The sequence below is a fragment of the Zosterops lateralis genome, assembly GCF_965231275.1.
Source record: "Zosterops lateralis genome assembly, chromosome: 6".
Lineage (NCBI taxonomy): Eukaryota > Metazoa > Chordata > Aves > Passeriformes > Zosteropidae > Zosterops > Zosterops lateralis.
Window position 1 is genome coordinate 12518266 of NC_139761.1, and position 25006 is coordinate 12543271.

The following is a 25006-nucleotide window of genomic DNA, read 5'->3' on the forward strand; positions in this document are numbered from 1 at the left end:
AAGCATCAGTACTTCCTGTACCTTTTTCCTGCTGGGCATCTCTTTCAGATGCTTTTGCAAAGGCTTGTCTGTATTCATTAGACAACTCTTAATGAATGCCTTCAAAGTTGGGATTAGAATAAAGAGGAAGAGAATCAAGGTTCTGTAAGGGAAAATTTAAGCAGCATATATTTAAAGAGCAGCATTTATGTTGTTTTACTCATTCAAACTTCTATTTAAATTGATAAAGTAATTTTTATTTTTATTATGCTGTTTAACAGTGGGTTTGATATGGAGCCAGCCTCCTAATGCAGTAGTATATCAGGACTGGAAACATTTTTTTTTTATGCTGAAGTATATCCTAAAGGGCAAAGGGGGTTGTGCTGAACTTAAATATTTTGTATATATGTAAAAATTTCTGTCATTTATTTCATATTTCTACAGGAAATAATTTAAATGGATATAAATTCAGAAAGGATAAAAAACTGTAATATTGGTAATGGGCTAAGAAAAGCTACTAAAGCTCTTTCTGTTGTATTCTAGTTGCCTTGTACTATTAGAAATGGGGAGGGGGGTGGTGACTGCTCACTGTAAGGTGCCTGTATTGCAGTTTATATTATTGTAGAGTGAGGTTAGAGTGGGCTCTGCTCTAATCATAGCACAATCCTTTTAAAATATATGAAGGGAACTGTTGTTCATTGCAGGAAAATAAGAAACAAGAGATGACATTGAATGCACCCCTGTCTAGTTTATTCCAAATGTAGTGCTGAAATGCTTCTCAGGTCAATCAACTACCATATTATGTCCCTGTTCTTGCTTTATTCCACAGGGCCCCTTTCCATGAGCTAGATAATAAAATGTTCTTTGGATTTTAACTGGAGCTAGGTCCATCCAGCTTTTTCTTGCTTCTGACACTATTAATTAGATCAACCTGCCTCTAAGAACTATTTCAAAGTGGTTGTCTTCATGCATTTCTCATTGTTATTCTTTAGTGGGATTGTATTTTGACAGTCAGAGGTTGATTACCAGTTCTGACAGAGCTTTGAATAAGCTACATTCTGCCTGTTGGGCTGGGTCCATTCTTAATCACTGACCAAGCAGACTATTGCATGCTTTATACACAACTTGAAATTCATGTATCAGTCTGCTTCAGAAATAAAACTGAAGGGATGCAATTTGTCAGCTATCATGTGGGAAGAGAAGTAAACACCCTGTTAATTCTCTTACGTGACTACTATTAAAGAAAGAGGAAATAGGAGTCTAGCACTCCATTATGCTTTATAGAAAAGTCTTTCAGAAGTGCTGCTGGAGTTTGTGTGTTGTTTTGGTTGTTTTTTTTAAAGCAAAAATAAAAATTTAAAAGAAAGATCAGTACTCTAGTGAGGCATGCTTAAACTGACAGAATCCTCCTCTTAATATATTGGAATTTCCCCAGTCTGTGAAAGCCTCCTGTTGCACTAGAATTTCAAGGGATTGGAGTGGACTTTTCATATTCAGAGCTATTTCACTGAGTTTACACACTAAGAGAATTTCAGGACAAGTTAAGAATTTCTTTTTTTGGATGAAAGGTACAGTTTTTCATAAGATGACTGTATTTGAAGTAGGAAGGTAATTTGTCATCCTCTAGCATTTGTAACCTGCAGTTCAGGGTAGGATAACTTTCTAAACCGACACTGTTAATTAAAATTGTGTGGTCCAAATGAAAGAATGCACAGGAGTACTGCAGCCTGTGTTCCTCAGTAGGCTGTATTGCAGCACTCTCATGTTCTTTGCTGATCTCCACATGTCACAAACCCGTTAAATAGACCTGCAGTGAGGCGTCCGCACAGGGGAGGTTTCTGCAAGTGTCTGCAGGGCCAGGCTACCCATGCTCAGGGCTGACATTTTGGATTTGCTCCATTTGAAAGCACTGTTTTGGCTGACAAATGCACATTTAATGGTGCAAGCAGTGCAAAACTATTAATGTGTAAGCCATCAACCAAAGTTTTCAAATAATCTGAAGGAGTTCTGGCTTTCGATGAGCTCCAATCCAAGATGGGAATCAGGGTATACTGCAACTCATGTCAGTCAGCTTACAAAACAGTATGCTTTCATTTTCGAAGGCTGAGAGAGAATCTTTGGCTTCTTCTAGGTTTTTCCCCAGGCCCAGAGCATATTTTTCCATAAGTTACTTCTGTCAGTACTGAACTCAGACTACCTACTGTAAAAGTTGCTTTCTGATTTTTCAGCAGCTTATGTTCCATTCTGTGGCTGCATCTCTGGTCATACTATTCAAGAACATGCTGTTTGACACTTTATAAAAATATTTCTCATTTAGAATAGCTTTACTTGTTAGTGTGACCCCTTCACAGTTTAGTAATTGTTTTTGGGGAAGCACAGGTTTGTGAAGAGAGTTTATCCTCTTCCATTGCCAGCTACCATCACAAAAATCCTTTTAGCGTTTTAAGAGTATTACTTAACTTTTAGATAAAGGGATTATTTTCAAGTAAATTATAATTCTCTGAAGATTGTATCCCCTAAAGATCCACAGTTATCTAATCCTTTTTCATTGAGAGATCAAAAATGTGTTGGCAGTTGAAGGATAAAGCACAGCATATAGAGCTGTCAGTGCCTTGCTCCCTTGGGCCTCATGGGAGTGACTGAAAGCTCCAGAACTTTATAACAAGCTGCCAGCTTTAGCATGGTACTTTGTCTGTGCTCTGTGGAGGGTACTTTCCTCAGAGCTTTCTGTTCACTTCAGGTAGGTTCTTTCCTCAATTAGACTTCTTTATTGCAGAGACTTTTTTTTTAAAAAGAGATTGTTCAGGAATCGTAAAGCAATTACTATCAGCTGTATTCTATTGTGCTGAGGAAGAAATGTGTGAATTTCCTATTGTTAATATTTATTTCCAATAGGAAAATTTGTCAGTGGTGGGAAAGAGAAATACAAAATGCTAAAGGTGCTTTTGTCACTCTTTTCCTGGATAGATCACTACAGGCTACAATTTGGAAGATGACCGGTGTGAATGTGTAGCGCTTCAAGATTTCAAGGCTGGAGAACAGGTATTGTGAAGAGTTGTCTACATTATTGTTGTTTCATTGCTTTCTGTGGACACTTGGTGACTCTCTAGAAAATTTTAATAAAGTAGTGGTGTGGATTAAACCCTGCTACATTTGAATTTTATTATGCTGAGCTAATTTTGAGTGAAAATGCTACCAAACTAAATACATGTAGATTTTTCTACATGAATATTTTCTATCGCTTGGTAGACCCCAACTGTAGGAGAGTTTTATTCCTCATATTTTATAGAACTAGCTGAAATATTTAATCATTGGTGAATGAACATACACAACCACCAAGTTTGGTATTCTGGAAGAGCTTAGTAAAACGCCATATCCAAAGAACCAAAGATAAATATTTTTTAGATTTGTCTGCAGTAATGGATTGTAGAGTCTTTTTTAACAATGGTGTTTGTTGGCTTATGTTTCGTGTTAGTCTTCATTCATTTAAAAGAGGTGAATGCAGTACAGTTGCCAGTCATTTTAACCCATGCTGTTGTCATTGCAATGCTTAGGTGAAATGAGAAAGGACCTAAGAACCTACTCCATCCCTTTCACATAGGCATGCAGGACAGACTTGCAAAGATGCATGGAACAGTTCAGAATCCAGTATTTTGATCAGAACTGCTGAAAAACGAAACTGAGTGTCCAAAGTAGTGATGCATTGAAGACAGTGGTTCCAGGAGTGTGGCTGTGCTGTGCCAGCAGCCAGCCTAAACCCTCAGGTGGAGCAGCACTCCTTTTCTGACTACTGCTTGTGCAGTCAGCATGGCCAGACAAAGCCTTTGTCTGTGAAACATCCTGAAATGTTTTGCAACTCAGCCTCTGAGTTATTACTTCTACTACATTATTTTGCCAGTCTTAAAATTTATAATATTTTGATTTTAATTTTTCTTATGTACTATTATAATTTTTTAACAAAGAAGTGTCTGGAATTTTTTCTTTTTTGAATACATCTTTCCAGAAGTGTATTTATCCTCATTGCTATGCTGGGGTTTACAGTGATTGTATATTTTTGCTCTCAGAATTTGTTATGGTAGTCAAATATTTTCTGTTTTTTCCAGTTGTGGTGTGATGAGTTAAAAGGGGTCCACAGTTTTTCCAGAAGTGATCCAATTTATAATTTTCCACAGCTGGCAATGGATGTGTCACATAGCTGTTCTGGCTGCTGTCTCCATTTCAATTATAGAGGGTTCCTATATTTCAATTTTATTTTAGTAGTTTCACTTTGTCTGCTATTTATCAGGGGTTTTTTGAATCTCTGTGCAAACTTTAACTGTTAGTGACATCTTTAAAGAACTGTAATTATATAATGCTTCAGTCCTTTAATATACCATGCAGATGTTAATTCTTACAGTTTCAGCAGGAAGAGTGTATGATCCATGCTTTTACCACTAAAAATGTTAGGCAGCAGAAGTCCACAGAGTCTGTCAAACACTGGCCTGAAATAAAGCAATTCCCACTCTGTTTAGTTGGATTTTTTGTAAAACAGTCTTGGGTTGTAAGAGCATACTGTGTAATGTGTCCATGATATGTGAATTTTAGTTTAATATGAGATATATTGCAGTAGTTTTGAAACTTGAGAGAGTGAGCAATTCTCTCCTTACCCACTGCCTTGATATACCTAGGCAGGTCCCATGTTCATCATATGAGTGTGTTACAGTATAAAGTTTACTATAATTCAATACCATACTTAAGCATTTAATGCTTAGGATAAATAGTTCTAATACAAAATTGAAATCAGAGAAGGTAAATGGCATCATTGCTGTGACTGAGCCCTTTAGGGAGCGCTGTGTCTTCCTCTGTCAGCTAGAAAGGAATGGGAGCTTGCAGGCATCCAGAGCACTGCTGTACCCTGAGGTTCTGAAGGGAATTCTGTAACTGCTGGAACTTTCTTTCTGATTGACAATTCTGTTATCAAACACAAATGGGAAAATATCCTCTTGATGTGGGAGAATACAATTGCTACTCTGACCTCTAGTCCCGTGAATTTCATACTGCCTAGCCCTGAATTAAATACATTCTGCAGGTTATATTTAGGAATTTATTTTTAAATGTGAATTAAAGTAACTATGTGCTTTATAGAAAAGAGTTCAGAGTAAAACAAAAATAAACACTGGCTGAACACAGCTCAGATCTCTCTGTATGATGTACTGTGGTATATCCATATCTTAAGTTAACATTTGAATGAAAGCAAAGTTGATCTATCAGCAGTATAGTTTTGAGTGGACCTTTGGTTGGGGAAAATGACTCCAGAAACACTGTTTCTTTTAATGGGCCCTCCTTGTCTCTGATTTTTTTTAGGCTTTTTATAAGCCTCTGAAAACTTATTTCCATATGCTGGTACTTTATGGCAGTGTGAGAAACGAGAACATTTTTATTTTAAAATACAGAATAAGAATTTCTTTTTGCCTTTTAAAGCCTCTGTTACATGGATATGTTTGCATCTACCTCTTAAGTGTAATTGCCACATTATATACAGCATTTGAGTCAATACCAGGAAACAAAGCATGTTTCTTCATATAATCAAATATACCTTGTACTCAGAATAGTAACTCTTTTAGAAAATAACTTTCAAATTATGTCAGTTTTGTGAGCTGATCTTAAGCTTTTTTTCCCGTCCCTTCACTTCTCTTTTCATCCTTCTAGATTTACATTTTTTATGGCACTCGGTCAAACGCTGAATTTGTGATCCACAGTGGTTTTTTCTTTGATAATAATTCACATGACAGAGTGAAAATAAAGCTTGGCGTGAGTAAAAGTGACAGGCTGTATGCTATGAAGGCAGAGGTCTTAGCTCGTGCTGGTATCCCAACGTAAGTAAAACACAATGCCATGGGTTTTTAAAAACATCTCCAAAGTATATAGTGTCCAGAAGAGCGTATATGAAGCTCTTTTGTGATGATTTTCTGAAGTGTAATATTCCTCCTGCTTGTATAGCAAATTAAAGTTATTGTGATAATATTTACGGAAGCTCTCTGAGATATATTATCATCTAATTTGAACCATAATTTGAACCAAGGAAAAAAAGCCTTTGCTTTAATAACCATTTGAACAAAAACAGAGCAAGGATTAATTTGAAGCAATCTGTGGTTTTACTTTCTTTCCTACCCCTTGCAGACATACTACAATGCTCAGGATGTGAATCACAGCATTTTCCTTTAGTCATTTCAGTCCAGAGGGTACTATTAGGACCAGCAGACATGAAACATTGCATTTTCATGAATTTATTATGAAAGCTGTATAAAATAATCTGAAGTGTAAAATTGTAGAGATAATCATTCTTTTCAGATACAGGTTAAGGAGGTTTTTAAGTTTGAGCTAATATTACCTAATTTTTTTTAGTTACTTTTGTAGCAGTATATTTCTTGTATACTTTATGATCTTCTATGTTGAAATAAGTTCAATGATATGATGGTCGGACTTGTATTTACTGTTCTTGTTTGATGGTTTCTTTTATTAGTTCAAGTGTTTTTGCCTTGCACTCCACTGAGCCTGCAATTTCTGCCCAGCTTTTGGCTTTCCTTCGAGTGTTTTGTATGAGTGAAGGTAGGATATTTTATGAAGATAACCTAATTTATGCTTGTCTTGTTGTGGAGATTTTTTTTTTTTTTTTCTGTTAATGTGGGAATGTGATAGACATTTATATAAAACATTAAGGTAGAAGATCAGAGAAGTTGAGTTCAGGTTAAATAGGAATCTGTAAGCTACTGAGAACCCCAATCTTTGGCCATGTCATCTAAGGGAATATTTCAGTAACTCGAAAAGCATGAGATGATTCATTTTTTTATTTCCTTTAATGTTTGGAACTCTTGTGAATGAGTGAGCTTTGGAGTCTGATCTCTAATTCTTAGGTCTCAAAATAGTTTGCAGAACAAGATCATGCAAGACTTAGGGGTTTACATGCTTAAAATCACAGCGTTTTAGCCATCACCACTGGAATCATTTAAGTATGAAATTGGAATAGTCTGTACTGTAGAGGAAATACATGGAAGAAACATTTTAAAGTTGAGTATTTTCTATATTTTGGTAATTTGTAATCTAAATATTCAATATTTTGGTAATTGGTAATCTAAAACAAATTTCTGTATTTGCACGCTGTCTTTCTAGTGTTTCTCTTCTATTTCTTTTATTTTTGGGGCAAAATATGTGTACATGTAATAAATATTCACCTTATTTGTGCATGTGAAACTTCTCATTAAATGCTCATAATAGCTCCTTGCTGGTTAGATGGAGTTTTGAAGGTTATGGATGTGACAGTTTGTCATGACAGTGAGAGAAGTCCCTTGCAGTTAAGAATACTGTGCAGATGATGTGGATTTTTTGTGCCAACAGGAGCACTGAAGTAGCTGAGTTTTTGCATGTGGTCTATTTGCTTTCTTTAATAAAAACAATGTAACTTAGTGTCATGCTTTCACTTCCTCCTGTTATCCATCTTTTAGAACTTACTAAGAAATTAGAATGTACCAGAACAGTTCAGTTGGAGGGGACCTACAACATCCATCTATTCCAATTGCCTGATACTTCTGGGAAGTAAATTCAAGGGAAGAAAATTTTAGGATGCTGATAAGGGAGTGAATTTTGGCTTGGAGAGGAAAATATAGCTGATTGCATTTCTCTGGTATATGACTGTGCTCAGTTTATTTTAATGTCTTAAATACTGTTTAAGAAAACTGTTTATTGAGAAACTATGTGCAAGCTCTTGGTGAAGTTTGTGATAACTGCTTTGCAGTAGTCAAATTTATTAACTAAAAGTTTAAAGAAATCTTATGTAATATCAAGGAGCTCATTAAATATTTTCTGCTCTTGAGTTTTGATGGATGTCATTTCTGACCACCTGTAGGAAGTTTCTGCTATGGAAAAAATTACCAAAACAATAGGAGAAAGAATTCCATTGCTATTTGCACTCTCTGGCCTGTTCCTTTCATTCTCAAAAAGTTCATTGAACTCTTTACAAATTTACTCACTTTCATTTATGAATGATTTTACAAAACATTCTGTTTCACTGACATAGATTTATGCTGTGTATGAGAGGCTGTGATATCTAAAGTATCTTTATTTCCAAGTGGAGAGAAAGCCCATTTTCTGCTGACCTCAAGACTTCCAGTTGTCTCTTTGAGACAAATCCTAGAAAAAAGCAGCGTATCTGATAATTCTTATTTGAGGAGAGGGTTATTTTTTGTTAGCTACTCAAAGATATACTGAAAAGATATTCAAAGATATATTGAAAATAAATCTTTCTGCAGTTTGTCAACTGACAAAGTGAATGATGAGACTGTTTTTTAACAGATTGGTTTTATACTTATTGCAGAAGAGCTGAAGGAGCACTTGATAGGTGAGCATGCGATTGGCAAAATCTTCACTCTGGGGAACTCTGACTTTCCTGTTAGCTGGGACAATGAAGTTAAACTGTGGACATTCCTGGAAGCCAGAGCATCCCTTCTTTTGAAAACCTATAAAACAACTGTGGAGGTAAAGTTATCATTATGTGTAATTTAAATGTCTGAATTCTTTTGTGTGTTGTGATTGTAGGAAAAGATATTTTGTCCTCCATCTTGTCTTTGCAAACTTCAGTCTGAATGTTAGTACATAATTCATTCTGTACTTTTTAAGTGCAGAAACAGTTTTGCATTATCTAAGGAAAATCAAATAAGACTGCGAAAAGGAAAATTTTGTTAATGTAATTTTATTAATGTATTTTTCCTTTGATTCTCCAAGTAGACACTACCTGCTTTTTTCTCTGCAAATAAGATGGGGAATCAGTTTCAACTTGTCTATTAGTGGCATTCTCCAGGCTGCAAAGAAACTTGCTCCTATTGCAAATGTATAAGTGAACCTACATGCTGCATGTATTTGTGAAGTAACCTGACTTTGCTTGTCATGCAGACTGATTTATGTGCAGAAATTTTGGGTTTTTTCTATGATTTCATGACAAATTTCACTGGGACTCCTTGCAGACCCCCCTTGTGTCCATTTGGCTCCTCCTGCAGAGCCTGGTGTCACTTCCTGCTCAGAGAAAGAGACGAGCTGAGAGGCTGTTTTGTTGTGTTGGGTGTTTGTAACAGAGTTACTTTATCTTTTCTAACAGGTCGATAAGTCCTTCCTGGAGACTCACGACCTCACTCCACACGCAACAATGGCCATCAAACTGCGATTAGGTGAGAAAGAGATCCTGGAGAAGGCAGTGAAGAGCGCGGCTGCCAGCAGAGAGTATTATACCAAACAAATGGCAGAGGGAGCTCCCCTTCCAAAGTATGACAAGGGCCATATTGCCTTGTTGGAGAACACTGTGGCAGACTCTAGGCTCCCTATTGTCTTGAGAAACCTAGAAGATGTGGAAGAGCAAGGGGACTTAAAGATCGATGAAGCCATTGATGCTGAAGTCACAGAGAATGGGTTTGTAAATGGTGAAAACTCTTTATTTAATGGGACCAAATCAGAAAGTGAAAATCTTAGTAAAGAGAAAAGCAACAGAGGGACTGAAGATGCCAAAGAATCTTCTTCAGAAAGTACTGATGAGGTTAAAGAATAGTCCTAAAATTTTGCTTTCTTGTGAAATTAAACTAGCTGAAGTTTATCAACAGTGCATTTATGTTGGTGTGTTTCTTTGTTAACATTTCTCTTTCTGCAGAGAAAAATGGTTTTGCTGCTTTATATAAAAATGAATTTTTAAGTTATTTAAAAGATTTAGCATCCCTTTTCAATTAAGATTGCCATCTTGCTTTCAGGCAAAAACTGGGGAAAGAGGTGCCTTTGGAAGATTTTGCAGCCCTTTGTTGAACCAAATGTATTTTCTTCCTGGGGAAGAATTAAGCTCTTCTATCTGCTGTGCGTTTGTTGTTCTGTCACTCTGACTACTGAAATTAAAAGCTTGCTCTGCCTCCTGCCAAGAAAAGCAGAAGGCAGTACTGACTCGGTATTCAGCATGAAGGTAGGGGAGCAGTGCAGCAGAAAACTGAATGAGAGGATCAGAAACTTGGGAGACTGGAGGAAAACCTGTTTAAAATCAGGTGTGCCAGTCCAGAAAAAGGTAAGGTGGCAACCTTATGATTGGTAGTTTTAAATGTCAATGAGAATCCAAATTGTATACACTTAAAGTGATCTCTGAAGATTTCAGTTTACTTTGTCTTTTGTTTACTGTATAAAATATCTTTCTTCTTCAGTCAGAGTTAGGCTGCTACAATACAACATTCACAAAATTTTAAAGGCTGACTACTTTTTATTTCCAGGCAGTAGTTTTTATTTACAAGGTTGGCAGAGCTACTGGAGATTTTGAAAGCAGATAGGCCAAGCCACAGCTTTAAACTGATTAAAGTGAGGTCACTTCCCAGCTTCTTCAGGTTTTCACAATGAGCTAGAGATTTTCGAAGCTACACTTTTGACGAAACCATTATTAAAAGGAAAATATTGATAATGTTCTTGTCTGCTACTCCTTCATTTCTGTGTTGTTGAATGTAATATTGAATGTCACATGGTTACCTGCTCTTACTCGATCTTTTGGTTAAGATATTAATTGATCCTGCTTCCTCAGTGGAAATGGCAAGCAGGTATTTTTGGCCCAAGTCCAAACCACAGCCAAGTCTGCAGTGGTTTTTGCCATTTAGATTGTGTCTTCATCTGATGCACATTTCTTGGAATACCTCCACAAATTAAGCAGGTCTACTGTCACCAGCAGTTTTGGTCACCGTCATAGTATGTGTTTGAACTCCTAGGCGGAAACAATACAATCCTAGCACTGTGCAATATCAGAACGAGGGTAATTCCATGGCTTGACTTTGAAATTACCAGGGTATTAGGAGGAGAGGAGGGCAGAATTTTTTTTATTTTGTGGATCAATTCAGAGAGGTATAAAGTGATTTAATTGTGTTCTCAATATTAAGGACATCGTCTTTTACTTTTGTATCCTTAAGTTCATGATAATGGATAGAATGGAAAGCTTGGACAGTTGTTTAAAGCTCAATAGAGGTTGCAAACTGCTCGTCTAAGATCAGTTGCAGTAAAAGGTCTTTTGGCACATTCATAGTTTTATTAGACTTTGCTTCTTTTATACTGCAACTTGGAAAATGTGTTTTTGCATCAATCTTTGGTGTAATACACATTTAAGTAGTGACTTTCAGGTTGTCATAGAAGTTCTGGTGTTCAGCTAGTATCAGTGCGGGGAAAATAGAAAAAATAGTTTTTTAAAAAATATTTCACTAAGAATGGCATGTTGCCATTGCACCTTGGATATTGCTTCATCACTAACAAGATGCTGGACCAGTATTTTTGTAATTATATGCTGCCTTTGGTAGAATGTTATGGAATTGTTGTCTTGACAATTTAAATGTCATACAAGAGTCATTACAACTTGGTTTTTATTAGGACCAATACTCCATTTCTGTTTCTGCCACTTACATTGCACAAGATTGTACTAGATACTATGATGCAATTCTGAAACTAGCCTTCCCTGAAAATTATAACTGTAATTCAGAATTTAAATGCTTTGATTCAATCTGATACATTGTATTTTGTTCCAGTATTTGCTAATATCTATGGCTTAGCAAAGCTTGTGGTCACCACAGGACAGAATGTGTGGGTTTTCTTGAATAAAATATAGTTCTACCATGTCTTCACTAGTGAGTGTATTATACAAACAAAACCTCTACTTGCTACTGACTGCTGTATCTTTTGGGGTCTGTGGGGAGAGGAATATCTGTCCAGGTGTACAGATAAAGATTAAAGGACAAATACCCGGGGAAAAAACAAAACAGGATTCTAGTAAAAGAAAGGGAAAGTGTTCTACTGAGTGCATGGTCAAATTCTTACTCTTCATCTGTTAGTGTTATTTAGAAAAATGTTACACACAATAAAAATAGTGAGTAATCTAATTTTGTAATTTGCATTTTTCCTCTATGCATGTAATGGTTCCTTCAGAAGCACTAACCTAAAACTTAAGCTTTCGAAAACTGAGGTGGAAACAAAAAAAATTGGCACTGATGAGCCCTTATTACCATCTGTCATAAAAACAGACCTTTCAAAGCATTTTAAAGTTAACTTTCTTCATAATGTTTGGTTAAGAGGCTGTTCACACTAATCCCAGGCTAAATGCCAAATCTTGCTTCTGTTTAGCTATCTAAAGTATTCCTGTAAGAAAGACATCACTTGCATTTCTCGGACTGTTCTCCAAAAGCAAAACAGGGGAAAAAAAGCCTTTTGAATTTTACATGAACCTACCTACTGATGAATCATTTCCCTAACAACCTGTAACTAGTTTGGGTCTGTGCCACGAGGTGATGTCCATATTTCCGTCTCGATAAAGTCAAATATACAAAATTGAGCAACAACTGCCAGCCTGAAAAATGTTTTTAAAGTGTAAATGCAACTGTAGCTTAAGTGCTGTCATGAGTGAAGGAGAAATGAGAGCCTTCTGGCTGGGGAGGTGGGATGGTTTTTATTCTTGGCTAGAATAAATATTCTTTGCCTCAGACATCATTATAAGGTGGTATGTACAGAAAATCTGTGCAACCCAACAGTAGCTGCCTTCTTGAGGCTGATTTTCCTTTAGGGACGAATGATCATCATGGAGTCATGAAACTCACAGGATTCAAAGATATTCTGGAAGATACAGGTTACAAAATCTCCCCTAGTTCACATGTTTTTAAACATTATATAGTATCTACTGCTGCCCCTTCTCTCTCCCTCATTTTATAGAAAGGCATGTGAAGTAATTATGAAACATCATTTGAAGTATTTCAATCAGACAAAAGAAAAGTGCTCCCAAAATCTGCTCTTCTTTCCTGATTTTATGGACTGGAACTCAGTCCAGGTATTTCTTATAGTCTGTTCCAAACAGGAGTTTTCAGTAAAAACATTGCTCTACCAAATTTATCTGATGAAGCAATACCCATCCCTTTTCCTCTAGAAGACTTTTAACTGATGCTTGTTGAAGTCAGATATGACCACATGGTTTTCACGTAATTACTGTCTATATTTAATAGTTCCCTTCTATCATGTTTCCTTCTTTGCATGCACTGCATGCTGTGCAAAGTACAGCACATAAATTGGTGACTCATGGTTAGAAGAGCTTTCTTAGTATTTTGTGGGTTCTACATCTATTTCCTAACAAATGCCAAAAGTTTGGAAACCATGTGGAGGATTTTTCAGTTAAAATTAAAAAAAAAAAAAAAACACCAAAAACCTCAGTCCATAATTAAGAAAAAAGAAAACCACAAATATTCCTGGTTTCTGGACCTGGTGTAATTTTTGATCATGGAAGATTAAGCTAGATAAGGGAGTAAACTGAGGAGATGTCCTTTCCTAAGTGGAAAACAGGAGCTGGACAAGTGGACAGCAGCTGCTTTGTCTGGGAGGCAGGGATTGCTGTTCTGAAGAAGAGGAAGCTCAGGAATTATTTCAGTGAGTGTTCAAAATCATCTCCATTTAGTTCTGTAATTGCTGTGAAATTTCACAATTAGGCAAGGGCTTCACTATCCCTAGGAACAGGTGAACACACATGGATCACAAACTGTTGTGTTGAACTGGCACTGAAGAGCAGGTGTAAGTGGCTGCTGCCTTGTTGTCGGTGCGGTGCTGGGATAACCCCAGGGAGCCTGGGTTGGAGTTACTGTTGTCCATTAACTGCTCCTCTGCCATTGTGGGACAACTGCTCACTAGTAGGGGTCAAGGGAAAGCTTTGCAAATCCAGCATGGAAGGGCTAGACAAAGCCGCAGGGAGCAGTAAGGAAATAGAGGATAGTGTTGTATTCAGGTCAGTCACCTGAAACTATTTGTCTAGAATTAGGGACCTGCGTCCACGTGATTTTCTGTGTATAGCACTATTTTATTATTTAAAGTTGATCAAGCACGGAAGGAGCTTCTGAACCTGAGTCTTCTGTCTTCCCAATGTGGAGAAACCAGACAACCATTTTCCAATTAAATCCAGTTCAGATATGGCAAAATAGTTGATGCTGACCACCACATCTTGTGCCTTTGAGCACCTTGATGTGAATTGGAGTGAAACAGATCTGTAGCTCTTCGAGACTTGACCGTGCTTCTTCAGAAAGGTGCTTAAAATCTGCATGAGTAAAGGGAATAGAATGGTGCACGTAAGTAATGTTAGTTTCACAACTGAGTCACCATAACTTAAGCACAGATTCAAACACCATCAGAACTAGATAATTGAACTTAAACAGTGGTATTTTATTTGTTTACTGTTTTTAAAAAATAGGCTAACTTGCTAGCCTTGAACACATAAATCAATTTTCCTTTAAATAGGATTAACAGGGACAAAAAGCAAGTTTCCCTGTCACATCCGATGTGTAGCAAACACCAAGAGTAGCTTCATTCCAGCTTGCAGCCTTGTTTCACTTACACGTTACTGACCAGGTACCCTCTTGCTTTGTGTTCAGTTGGGGCAACCTGCCTGTTCCCTAGATGCATTTCTATCCCTGGACTGTCCTCTGGGCCAATTCATCAGTGTTTGACATGGTGCTGTGGAAGTCAGTAGATTTCACATTGTTCTGCTACCTTGGACCCATGCAAATGGAGTATTTCTTTCTTGCTTGCTTTCTTTCTTGCTTTCTTTCTTGCTTTCTTTCTTTTCACTTTCTTTTTGCAAATGCTGTTTGATTTAAATATGCTGCGGTTTGTTGTCGTATTCACAGAAGTTGCCTGTTCCTCCTATATAAGGCTGAAATTTGGAAATTGTGTAGGTGTCCTGCATCCAGCAACTGTTCTATGATAGGGGTTTAAGGGAAATTAAATTCCCTTTGCTTTATTCCACACTGGTTCACCGCTTTCAGTAATGTTAATACCTCAGCCAAGGCTCCTAATTTCAGCACTAGTAAGTGGGCTTGTATACAGATTTGTGGTCCAAAGGTATGAATAATGTGCTTTAAAACTGAATCTCCATGCTGAAACAGGCATGCACAAACAGCCTCCTATGATCTGCAAAGGAATTTTTAGATTGCCTTGAATATCTGTAAGTCCCACTGCCTTGCAGCAATTAATTCAAGTGATTGGATGCTAGGAATGGTTTATTATAATTGCACACAGGTAGTAATTTATTAGGGTGTCTGTTTCTTTTGGCATATGTCAAGAAGGTCAGAGTTTAGGCTTTTTTGGACATTAACCTAGTCTTCTGAAACTCTGAAGTTCCACTTTTTGGTCATTAATTTCGTACATGCTGAGATTGTGACAATTAACCCACTTAATAAAGGTCAAGTTTCAATTTTTTCCAATTTCTGGAACACTTAACTTTATTCCTTCTTGAAAATGGGCAGATACAGAATGATAAATAGTTATTAAATGAGAAGGAAGATGTAGTTCTGCTGTCAAGATACTATTGAATGGTTAGTAACAAAAGGACCAGAACTGTTATGGATTTGAAATAAAAGGAGTAGCACAGATCAAACTACAGGTAAAGGAAATAGAAAAGTGTACGTCACAGTGAGCTGTTTAAAGTCATTTCTGCATACATCCCTGTTAACTTACTCTACCTAAGCTTCTAAATTATGTAAATCCGTAATTTGTCCCTTTAATTATTTTCATGTACACATGCGATTTTCCCCACAGCTATAAAACAGCATCAAACCACAGCTAAAAGGCATAAACAAGCAAAGTGAGTAAGGAAATGGTGGTGGTATTTTCCAGGTGACCAAAACCTTGTTATGCTGCATTCCTTAATACCTTGATTTAAGGAGCCACAATATTAGGTAAAAATTAACCCTTGGTTCTGTGTAGTGACATCAATTCCTAAAGGCTATATTGGCATGTTGTGTCTCTTAAGCTATCACTTAAAAATTATTTCTAAAAAGTATCTATCAAAAAGCATATTTATTAATTTTAAATTATATCATCCATTGAAGAAATGTCTGCAGACGAATCAGAAGTAGTCATTTATTGTGTTAGTAAAATCAATGTACCTTTAGTAGTATGTCAGCACCAAGTGATGTTTAAAAACCTATTTTTCACATTCATTTTTGAAGTTTTTAGGTATTGACTAAGACAGTGAGCCCTCCTGGAATATTGCAGCAGCAGTTTATAGGTCAGTGCTGAACACTTCAATGCAGGGATGACACACCAATCTTTTAAATTGTAAGAAGCTGTAGAATGAAAATAATAGTGTTTCCTGTATAATTTTTTCATTAAGTAGTACAAGTACTACTACCCAAACATAAGAAATGGTGGTATCATTTTCCCAAATTCTCAGTGCTGTGCTGCTGAACAGGCTCACTTCAAGTACAGGGATACAAACTGTCCAGTGCTGTTAACATGTGCACCAATGCCACTGCACAACATTCATATTCAAATATCATTGCTCAGTATTAGAAGAAATTATTTCCCCCTGGAAAAAGAGTGTGGCTTTTGAGTTTAAAATGCTACACAGTTTGGCAGATGCAGCTTATTTTTCACAGGAGAGGTCTAGCTGCTGCCTTAAAAACTCTTGCCTTGTCCCCAGAGGTTTTTATGCACACACACTCTCTCTTCAGGTGCTCCTGCCCTTTCTCCCTTTGAGAGGAGTTATTAACCTGTGCTAATGCTGTCTAAACGCTCACTAGCTGGTAGCAATACTTGTGGGACAGATGATTTAGAGCCACTTGATTTGAAACATTCTCAGCTAAAGCTAAGTAATCATTTCCAGTGATCAAATATTGTCTGCTGCAAGAAGAAAATACACACCACAATGATAGTTATCGAGCTTACTCTCAGCAAAGCATATTAATCTTTTCTTAGGATTTTACTTTTGGGAGTAGTAATATCCTCTGACAGGACAATTCTGTTATCTTCAGCTGAGTTTCCAGAAGCAGCAGCATTTTTCCTCAACAAAATTAGGTTCAACAGGTAGAATTTCATCCTAAAATGGTGTGCAGTCTTGAGGTGGACCTCATGCCTTTGCAGTAGGAGAAATTAGCTAGTATTTTCTTTCTCTTTATTAAGAAAGCTATTTTTGTCATCCATATTGGGCAACTGTATAAAAATAGGCAAATTTTGTATCTTGGCAGGATTAAATGAGAAGTATGTATGTCTTTTTTTTCATATCCTTGAATATCAAAGCAAGACAAGCCTATTTAGGAAGTGGAATTTTATTGCTTAACATATATTTGCATCCCGCAGTGAAGACATTCACTTTCATGGCACGTTTTCTCCCAATGGTTTCTAAATGCCTTGCAGCACTCACAAAGCCGAATTTTTGCAGTATTTTTCTGAGATGAAGAAGCATTATTATGTTTTCTGACATGAAGAAGGGGCTGCAGTAGGGTGGCAGAGCCTGAATCTGTAGTTCTGGTCACAAGAGATGGTTACATTTTTAAGTTCATCTGAAGTAGTTTTGTGAACAAACTACAAGATTGTTTCTAGAAAGAGGAAAAGAGATGTGCCTGGTACTTGTTTAGAACAAATGTTTACTAAAATAAGCATTTCCTCTTTAGGAACAGAAGATCATTAAATGTTGGGATTTTTTCTCCCTAGCTATGGATTAAGGGAAGGAAGTATTGCTGTGACAGCAGTGCTAAGCCTCACCCAGGGATAGACTGGGATCCACAGGTGTAATTGTACCTGTTCTGATCTGGCATCTCCCCTGAGCTTGGTCAGTGGTGGCAAGTGCAAATAAAATGTTAACTTGGAAAACATTGAGAAACATTCCATTTCCAAAAAGATACGAAGAGTCAAATACAGACAATGAAGTCAAGGTGAAGTCTCTAAATGAGAAGTCTCAATGCTCTTAAAGTAATGGGTAGTTCTGATACAGATATATGAAGTAAGAAAAGGTGTTTAGGGAAAGGCATAGCTGATTGATTTACTGACAAAAATGTTCTCTTAGGGCTGTGTTAGTCTAAACTGCATGAATCTGGAGGAAAGGGTGAGATTTAGCATATCTTCCTCATGTGAAAAACTGAAAACATTTGATCTGTCAAAACATCCTATTTTGATGTCTCAAGGCTGATTTGTTAAAGAAAAAAAAAACAACCAAAACCTGGGCAGTGACATGATCTCTGCATTTCCCTACATGTTGTTCAAGCATTTCATATGTTATGTACATGTCAAGTGTTAAGAATTTGCTGGTCATCTTCAAATCTAGGAAAATTGTGGAAAGCTCAGAGATTGCTGATCCCCATTAAAATCACCAGCCAGGTAGTGCCCTGCTTTAGGGACAGACCTGCTTCATTAGTTCATATGTTTAGAAATTAATGAGAATTCATGTGGAGACAGCCCTAAACACATTTTATGGTCAGTCATGAGAGTCAGAAGAAATCTATGCCTTGTTCATAAAAGCAACTTAAAATTTTAACTCTGCTTTGGGTTTGAAATGACCTTTTAAGAGTATAAGCTTGTGTGATTCTATGACTTCAACCCTCTTCATTGAAATCTTGAAGTCAAAGATTTGAAGAGCTCAATATCTTAATAGTTTTTTTCCTCTGGTGCAAGAGGCCAAGAATGAGTTTTGCTGAAAATTGAAGAACAAACCTGAAGATGAATTGTAAAGTTGCTGTTTGGTCCAGCTGCAGTCCCATTCATCCTCCTTTACATAGGAGAACCAAAGGGAGCCTGAAAGGCAGAGAGCCTCAGACAGACCCAACAAAACATAGTTGGCCACTGTCACTTCAAACTATGGCAAACAAAACAAGAAATCCACCATTCAGGAGAAGCCTGAAAAGGCTAAGCATTGGTCTCAAAGCTTCAGATTTCTGTTAAAGGAAATAGGCAAAATTAAGATGACAATTAGCCCTCAGTCTTAAAATTAAAAACAGATTTGGATTGAGGGGGGAAGGTAGAAACTTATTCCATGGGCAAATAATTATGTGGTTGTCTAAGGAGCAAGGGTTTTTGCATTGCTTTTGATGCTTTCTCTATGCATGACAGAATGAAAGTTCAGTGGTCTGGGCTGGATTTCCTACATTCCTCAAAAGACCAGTCAGACCAAGTCTTTGATAACAGACTCATCAGTTTGGCAATATGGAGCTTGAGGAAATGTGCATAAGTTTCCTTCTTATTTTATTTTATTTGACAACCTTTTTTTGAAGATCAGAGCATACTTACAATTTTTATAGAACTCCTAAATCATTAAGCTTACCACATATGCTTATAAATGGGTTTTGTAGTCTGTTCAGTTTTTTCATATGCTGGGTTTATGTCAGGTAAACTGGAATAAATGCAAGCTCTTGACTCCCACCTGATTATTAATATCCCAATGAACACTTGCTGGCAAGCTGAGTTAACTCTCTATGACTTGAAGTATCCACTAAATAAGATCCAATTCCTTTTCAGCTTTTGGACCTTTCCAGTCTAGTTTCAAGTCAAATGCAACATATAAGTGATATATCAGCCTTGGTAGAGGTTGATATGGCTGTCCATCATCTTCAGTCTTCTTGAGCTCCTAGAGAGTGCAGCTGCTTTGGTCAGCTGGAATTTGGCTATATTATCTCACCAGTTAAAAAATGAAGGAGGACGTGCCTAGAGCAGGTACCACCAAGATGTTTGAAAAGTTGCTATGAAGTAGTAGAGACAGAACAATAGGAACCTCAAACATAAAAATGTTAAACCTAATAAGCCTAAAATTCTGAAGTGTGTCAATTTTCCTGGTTTTTACATTTGTTGGTTTTTTAAACATCTTTCGTATTTGCAAGATCCCTAAAGACACCCGTGCCCTTTCTGGTAACAGGATAAATACGGTACTTACTGGAATAAGATCTCATTTTGTTCCATTTCAAACCAAATAAGTGTGCTTTAGAGATCATGGAAGTCTGTAAAGGGATTTGCCTCCAAAGCTAACAAGCCAGCCATGGAACAAAGGGAGAATAGCCCTAGTTTGAAGTCAGCAGTTACCAAAATGCAGTGTGTTGGCACTCTGAGTGTCAGTTTTCCCTTTCGTAAAGCATGCTGCAGTATTCTCGTGTAAGTGCCCCATGCTGTGGTGCAGATCTCTACCTTTGCTCATCCCTTTTCTCCTCTAATTGACATTCAGAGGAAATGGACAGTGTGGACAGTCTTTTATGCATCATTCTCCAGAGCTGCATGCAAGCATTGTCTGGTCATAGGAGTCATAGGAGAACATTATTTCATTTGTAAATGCAACAACTGCAGAAGGACTTGGTGTTAGTGAAATATCAGACCAGAGCCTTGCACTTGGGCTCCAGATTATCCACTGAGCCCACAGCAGGGAGCAGTTGGCCAATTGTGCCTCCAGAATTGTCTAACTTCAGACATGAGTGAGCCAAGCTCATAGGGTATGTGCATCCCCAGTTTCAGCACAAATACAAAGTAGTGTGGGGTTTTTTTTATTTTATTTTATTTTATTTTATTTTATTTTATTTTATTTTATTTTATTTTATTTTATTTATTTTATTTAAAAAAAAAAAAAAAAAAAAAAAAAAAGGACCTGGCCATTTCCTGTGCTCTCTGAGGGTTCTGGAAAAAAAAAAAAAAAAAAGACAACAACCCAAAACCCCCAAAAAACATAACACCCTAATTCACAAACTGTTCTGTTGTGTTTCTGCCTAAATCTCATCAGTCACTAGCTGGTGCCACTTTCAGAGCACTATTTCTTAATTCTCTCTTCTTCACTTCATACTTATCTCACTTTAGAGAGTGTGAAATTTTTCAGTTCATTATGTTCTGAACTGTTATTTAATTGAAGCCCCTAATGTTCAGTCAGTACACACTGCACACAGTCATTTAAAATATTCCAGCAGTGCACATTTTTTATAAGTGCTTCAATTGGAAGTGATCAAGGTTTGAGACTTCCAGCCTATAAAGGCTTCTGCTGTGGAAATGTGAAGTGCTACTCTCAATAATTTCAAACTGCTTCCTAAGCAGGCCTTCTGTTCTGACTCTCTTAAACTGCAGCATAATTTCTCAGCATGGTTTATGCCCAGAACCTTCATTTAATGGCTCACACAGAAAGGAGCAAGTTGCAGGATTTGATGGAGCCCGCTAGCTGTGGAGCATGGTGGGAAGCCCTGCTCTCTGAACAGAGAGGCTGGGTGGGAGATTTTTGTTCTGCTCACCCCATCTTGTCCAGAACTGCTGGAACAGAGTGGCTGCCCCCACTGCTCTTTTTATTGCGTGGTGTGTGCCATGCTTGCAGCTTTGTCCTCAGCTCCATGGGACCTGGTGTGACTGAAGTATGAACACAAAGAGTGTCTCTAAATGGATTTTTTCCAGTGACACACTCTGAAACTCCAGTGTTGTAAGATGGAGAGCACCTAGAAGAAACTAGGATGAACCATGGCATCAAGGAGGGCAGATCACAGCCAGCTGCAGTGTCACTGCCCTGGAGTGAAGCTGTGGTGCAGGGAAGGTGCTGCCCAAGGATGAGGTACAGCTGTGCAGCTCCTTAAAGTCTTCTCTGCCCATGTTTTGGACATGGCTACTACCTGTGACAACACAAATGGAAAGCTTGCTTTTCTTCCCTTTTCCACAACTTTTGTGTAGATGACACAAGGAACCGTGCTGGGGATGGTTGTCTTCAATCTTCCCAATCCTGATTCTGTGCAGCAAAGGCTCTGCTTGTAGAGGAGAGAATGAAGCTCACCACTTTCCTTCTGCTGCTCAGAGCAAATGATTCACAGGAATCACCAGATGTCTGTTGTGGTGGGACAGGCTAGAGGCTGTGGTAGACAATGAGTCTCCATTACTTTTCAATGTTTAAATTTAAAGCTGAAGAGGAGTCGGAGATTCCAGTTTTCTTGAAAATGCTTGGTAATCTCTAGTAATGACCTAGTCTAACTAAAGAACAAGCACTTGTTAAAGGTCATTTTCCAAGTGCTGTCATCCTCTAATTAATATCAGCCATGTATGATGTTGGCAGTGGCTTCAAATATTTTAGCATGGGAAGACTGGACTTCCAGTGACATTTTTAATGAAAAAATGTAAATCATCTCTCATAAATGCTGTGATCAAGGTATTCATTAGCTAACCCTGGACTGCAGAGGAACACATACAGAAATAAGCTGTGAATCTTGGATAATATTATAGGAGTGAGAAGTCTCCCAGACATAACCCAGTAAGCTGCTATCAGCTAGGGACATGTCTAACCAGGCATGGCTCAGGTAGCCAAAAAGACCATATGAAAAAGACAAATGAAGCACAAGGAGGCAGGGTCTACCCTACCAATGCTTAACGAAAATGTAGAACAAGTAGTCAGGAACCTGCAGATTTGGGAAACTGCTTCCTTGAAGATTTTTATCCTGTTCCTTTAAAAAGATTGATGAAAGCCCTGAAGCATGAGCAGATACTATTAAATCCTTGCCAGAATGCACTAGGAGTAACCACACCAACTCCAGGTTTATACCTTGAGGCAGGAAGAGTTCACTAGAACACTGACCCTGAATCCACATACCTGGTGTATGTCCATAATGTGCACTTGTCCAAGACAAAGGCATCCAGTGTTGATACAAAGATAGGGAAAATGGTGATTCTGTTGCTATTCTTGTCAGCTTGTTTCAATATTTGATGAACTCTCACTTTCAAAACCAAAATTTTCCTATTGCTTCAGGTCCTAATGGTAGATTCTGTACTGCTTTGTTTTGCTGGATGCAAAACCTCTCTCTCTAGTCCCTGGAAATTTCCCTCTGTGAATATACTTGTATGGAATAGTCAAGTTTACCTCCCAGGCTTCTTCTTTTGATGAGAGAGGCACAGAAGGCCTCTTGCTGTAAGTTTCCTCCAGCCTGAAAGTGATTTTAGGGTCCCCCACTGTGTTCCTCTAATTTTTCAGTACTCCTCAAAGATTCCTCCACTGGAATATATGTGGTTGCTCATAACACCAAAGCTGTTTATGGTGGTATTTCTCTTTTTGATTGCCATTTTGCCTGGTAAAATATCAAAGTCCTTCAGTAGTCCTCCTTGTCTTAATGCTCCTTGGCACTCCCATTGAGTTCCATGCCTACCATTTTGATCACTGCTATTGATACAGTTTCCACAGTTCACAGGTGGAGCCTGTATTTTGGTTTCTAGACATCTGGCTTTGAATTCAAGTGCATTAAAAAGCTCTCAGGTTTCGTGATCCCATTTAACAAGTATTTTGGACAAGAATGTAAGAGGTTCATGATTATCTTAACTTATAGTTGTTATGTCTTCTTCAATTTTTTTTTAATGATTTTTCTTATTTTTGTAAGTCCAGTGTTGGTGTTTTTTTAAAATCTCCTTAAGTTCATGTGCTGCATGCCATGATCGTACAAAAAAATTCTATAGTCAAGTTTAATGTCTCCTGGGATATTTTTACTTACATGGATAAAAATAGAGACATGTTCTCCAGTACATTTTCTTGGAACAGAGATTGCTAATCTCCACACTTTTCACATTTAGTCATAATTTCAGAAAAACAACAGAACATAACTACTTGTAAAGTTTATGAAGTTCAGCTCCAAATTCAGTTTTCAGAACAGTGGGTTGAATCAAAAACTTGTCTCTCCAGGTACTTTCTCTTTTTACTCTACAAGGACAAGGACTGCACAGAATGAGTGTTGGTGGCTCTTGTTAAATGTCTTCATGCTCAGGAGGTAGTTTGCACAGCCATTCAGTAAGGGAAAAACAGGGATCATCTGCACTAGGCAATTCTTGAGGTAGGCATCTCCTGGGAATGATCTGAAAGAAAGGCCTCTGCTCAGGCAGTGTCTGGCCAAAAAAGTTCACAAACTGTGGCAGAGCTGTAGAGTTTCTTCACAAGGGCTGTGCAAGCCTCCACAAAGCCTTCACACTCATAGGATCATAGAATGGTTGGAAGGGACCTTAAAGATCACATCTTGTTCCAGCCAGCTGCCTGGGCAGGGGCACCTTCCACTAGACCAGGTTTCTCAAAGGCCAATCCAACCTGGCCTTGAACCCTGCCAGGGATGGGACACCCACAGCTTCTCTGGGCAACTTCTAGCAGTGCCTTACCACCCTCACACTAAAGAATTTCTTCCTAATATCTCATCTAAATATCCCCCTTTTCAGCCTAAAGCCATTCCCCTTTGTCCTTGTACACAGTCCCTCTACAGGTGCCTTGTACCCCTTCAGGTATTGAGAGGCCTCAATGAGGTTTCTCTGGATCTTTCTCTTCTCCAGGCTAAACATCCCAGTTCTCCCATTCTTTCCTCGTCAAGGAGAGACTCCATCCCTCTAATCATCTCTGTGGGCCTCTGAATTCACCCCAACAGGTCCACATCCTTCCTATATTGTGGCCTCAGAGCTGGATGCAGCACTCCAGGTGGGGTCTCTGGAGAGCTAAGTTAAGGACCCTCCACCTGCTTGTCATGCTGGTTTTGGTGCAGTCAAGGACATGGTTGTCTCTGTGGGCTCTGTATTGAAGTTCACTTGTAGAAAAGACCATGGCCAGGAGTGACCTGAAGTTATGCACAAAAGAGCAGGATCTGATCTGAGCGATACTGCCAAATGACACACATGAGGAACAGAGGTGCAGCCCTGCCACCTCTCTCCATGCTGAGCCAAGACATTAATGCCCTCTGTAGTTCAGACATTTTTTTCTCAATTCCTCCTGCATCTTCATCCAGCCACCCCACTGTGTGTACCTGCCCTCACAGATGCCGTAGTCTTGTCCTTCACATATGTCCTTCACACATATCCCACACAGAATCCAAACACAAACCCAAGAACTTGAGTGATTTAAAAGTGTGAAGTACTTCCCAGTTTTCATAGACACGTGATACACGTTTTGGTGTGCACACATAGATGCCAGATTGTAGCAGCTTCTTGTGATGTTGAAAACACACACAAGTTTACCTTGCAAGGGTAAGTTTTGCAAACAGGTGGGGAAAGAAAATGCAGCACTGATTGTTTGTATTGAACTGTTGCTGGAGGCTGTGGCAAGCTGGCAACCTGTCACACTAGGACCAAATTCCAAAGAGCTCATACCCTCATGGTCTGTTTTGGGGTTTTTTTGTGTATGAACATTGCACTCCACTGTTCTGAATCCCAATGGCAAGTTGGATAGTGAAAGGTGTAAAACTGTGGAAGAGAAGATTTCTAAATGAAAGACCACAACTCTTTCCAGTGTATTTGCCCCATT

The 25006-nt window shown here is 38.1% G+C and overlaps 1 protein-coding gene across 3 annotated transcripts in view; it reads left to right on the plus strand.

Moving 5' to 3' along the window:
- SETD3 (SET domain containing 3, actin N3(tau)-histidine methyltransferase) overlaps window positions 1-9702 on the plus strand; it is a 60282-nt gene extending 50580 nt beyond the window's left edge. For all 3 annotated transcript variants that reach the window (XM_083863221.1, XM_083863220.1, XM_083863222.1), the window contains 5 exons: window positions 2947-3021; window positions 5668-5834; window positions 6482-6567; window positions 8330-8490; window positions 9107-9702. In XM_083863221.1, coding sequence (XP_083719347.1) covers window positions 2947-3021; window positions 5668-5834; window positions 6482-6567; window positions 8330-8490; window positions 9107-9550 — 933 coding nt within the window. In that variant the 3' untranslated portion in view covers window positions 9551-9702. The remainder of the gene's footprint in view (window positions 1-2946; window positions 3022-5667; window positions 5835-6481; window positions 6568-8329; window positions 8491-9106) is intronic.
- Window positions 9703-25006: the final 15304 nt, after the last annotated feature.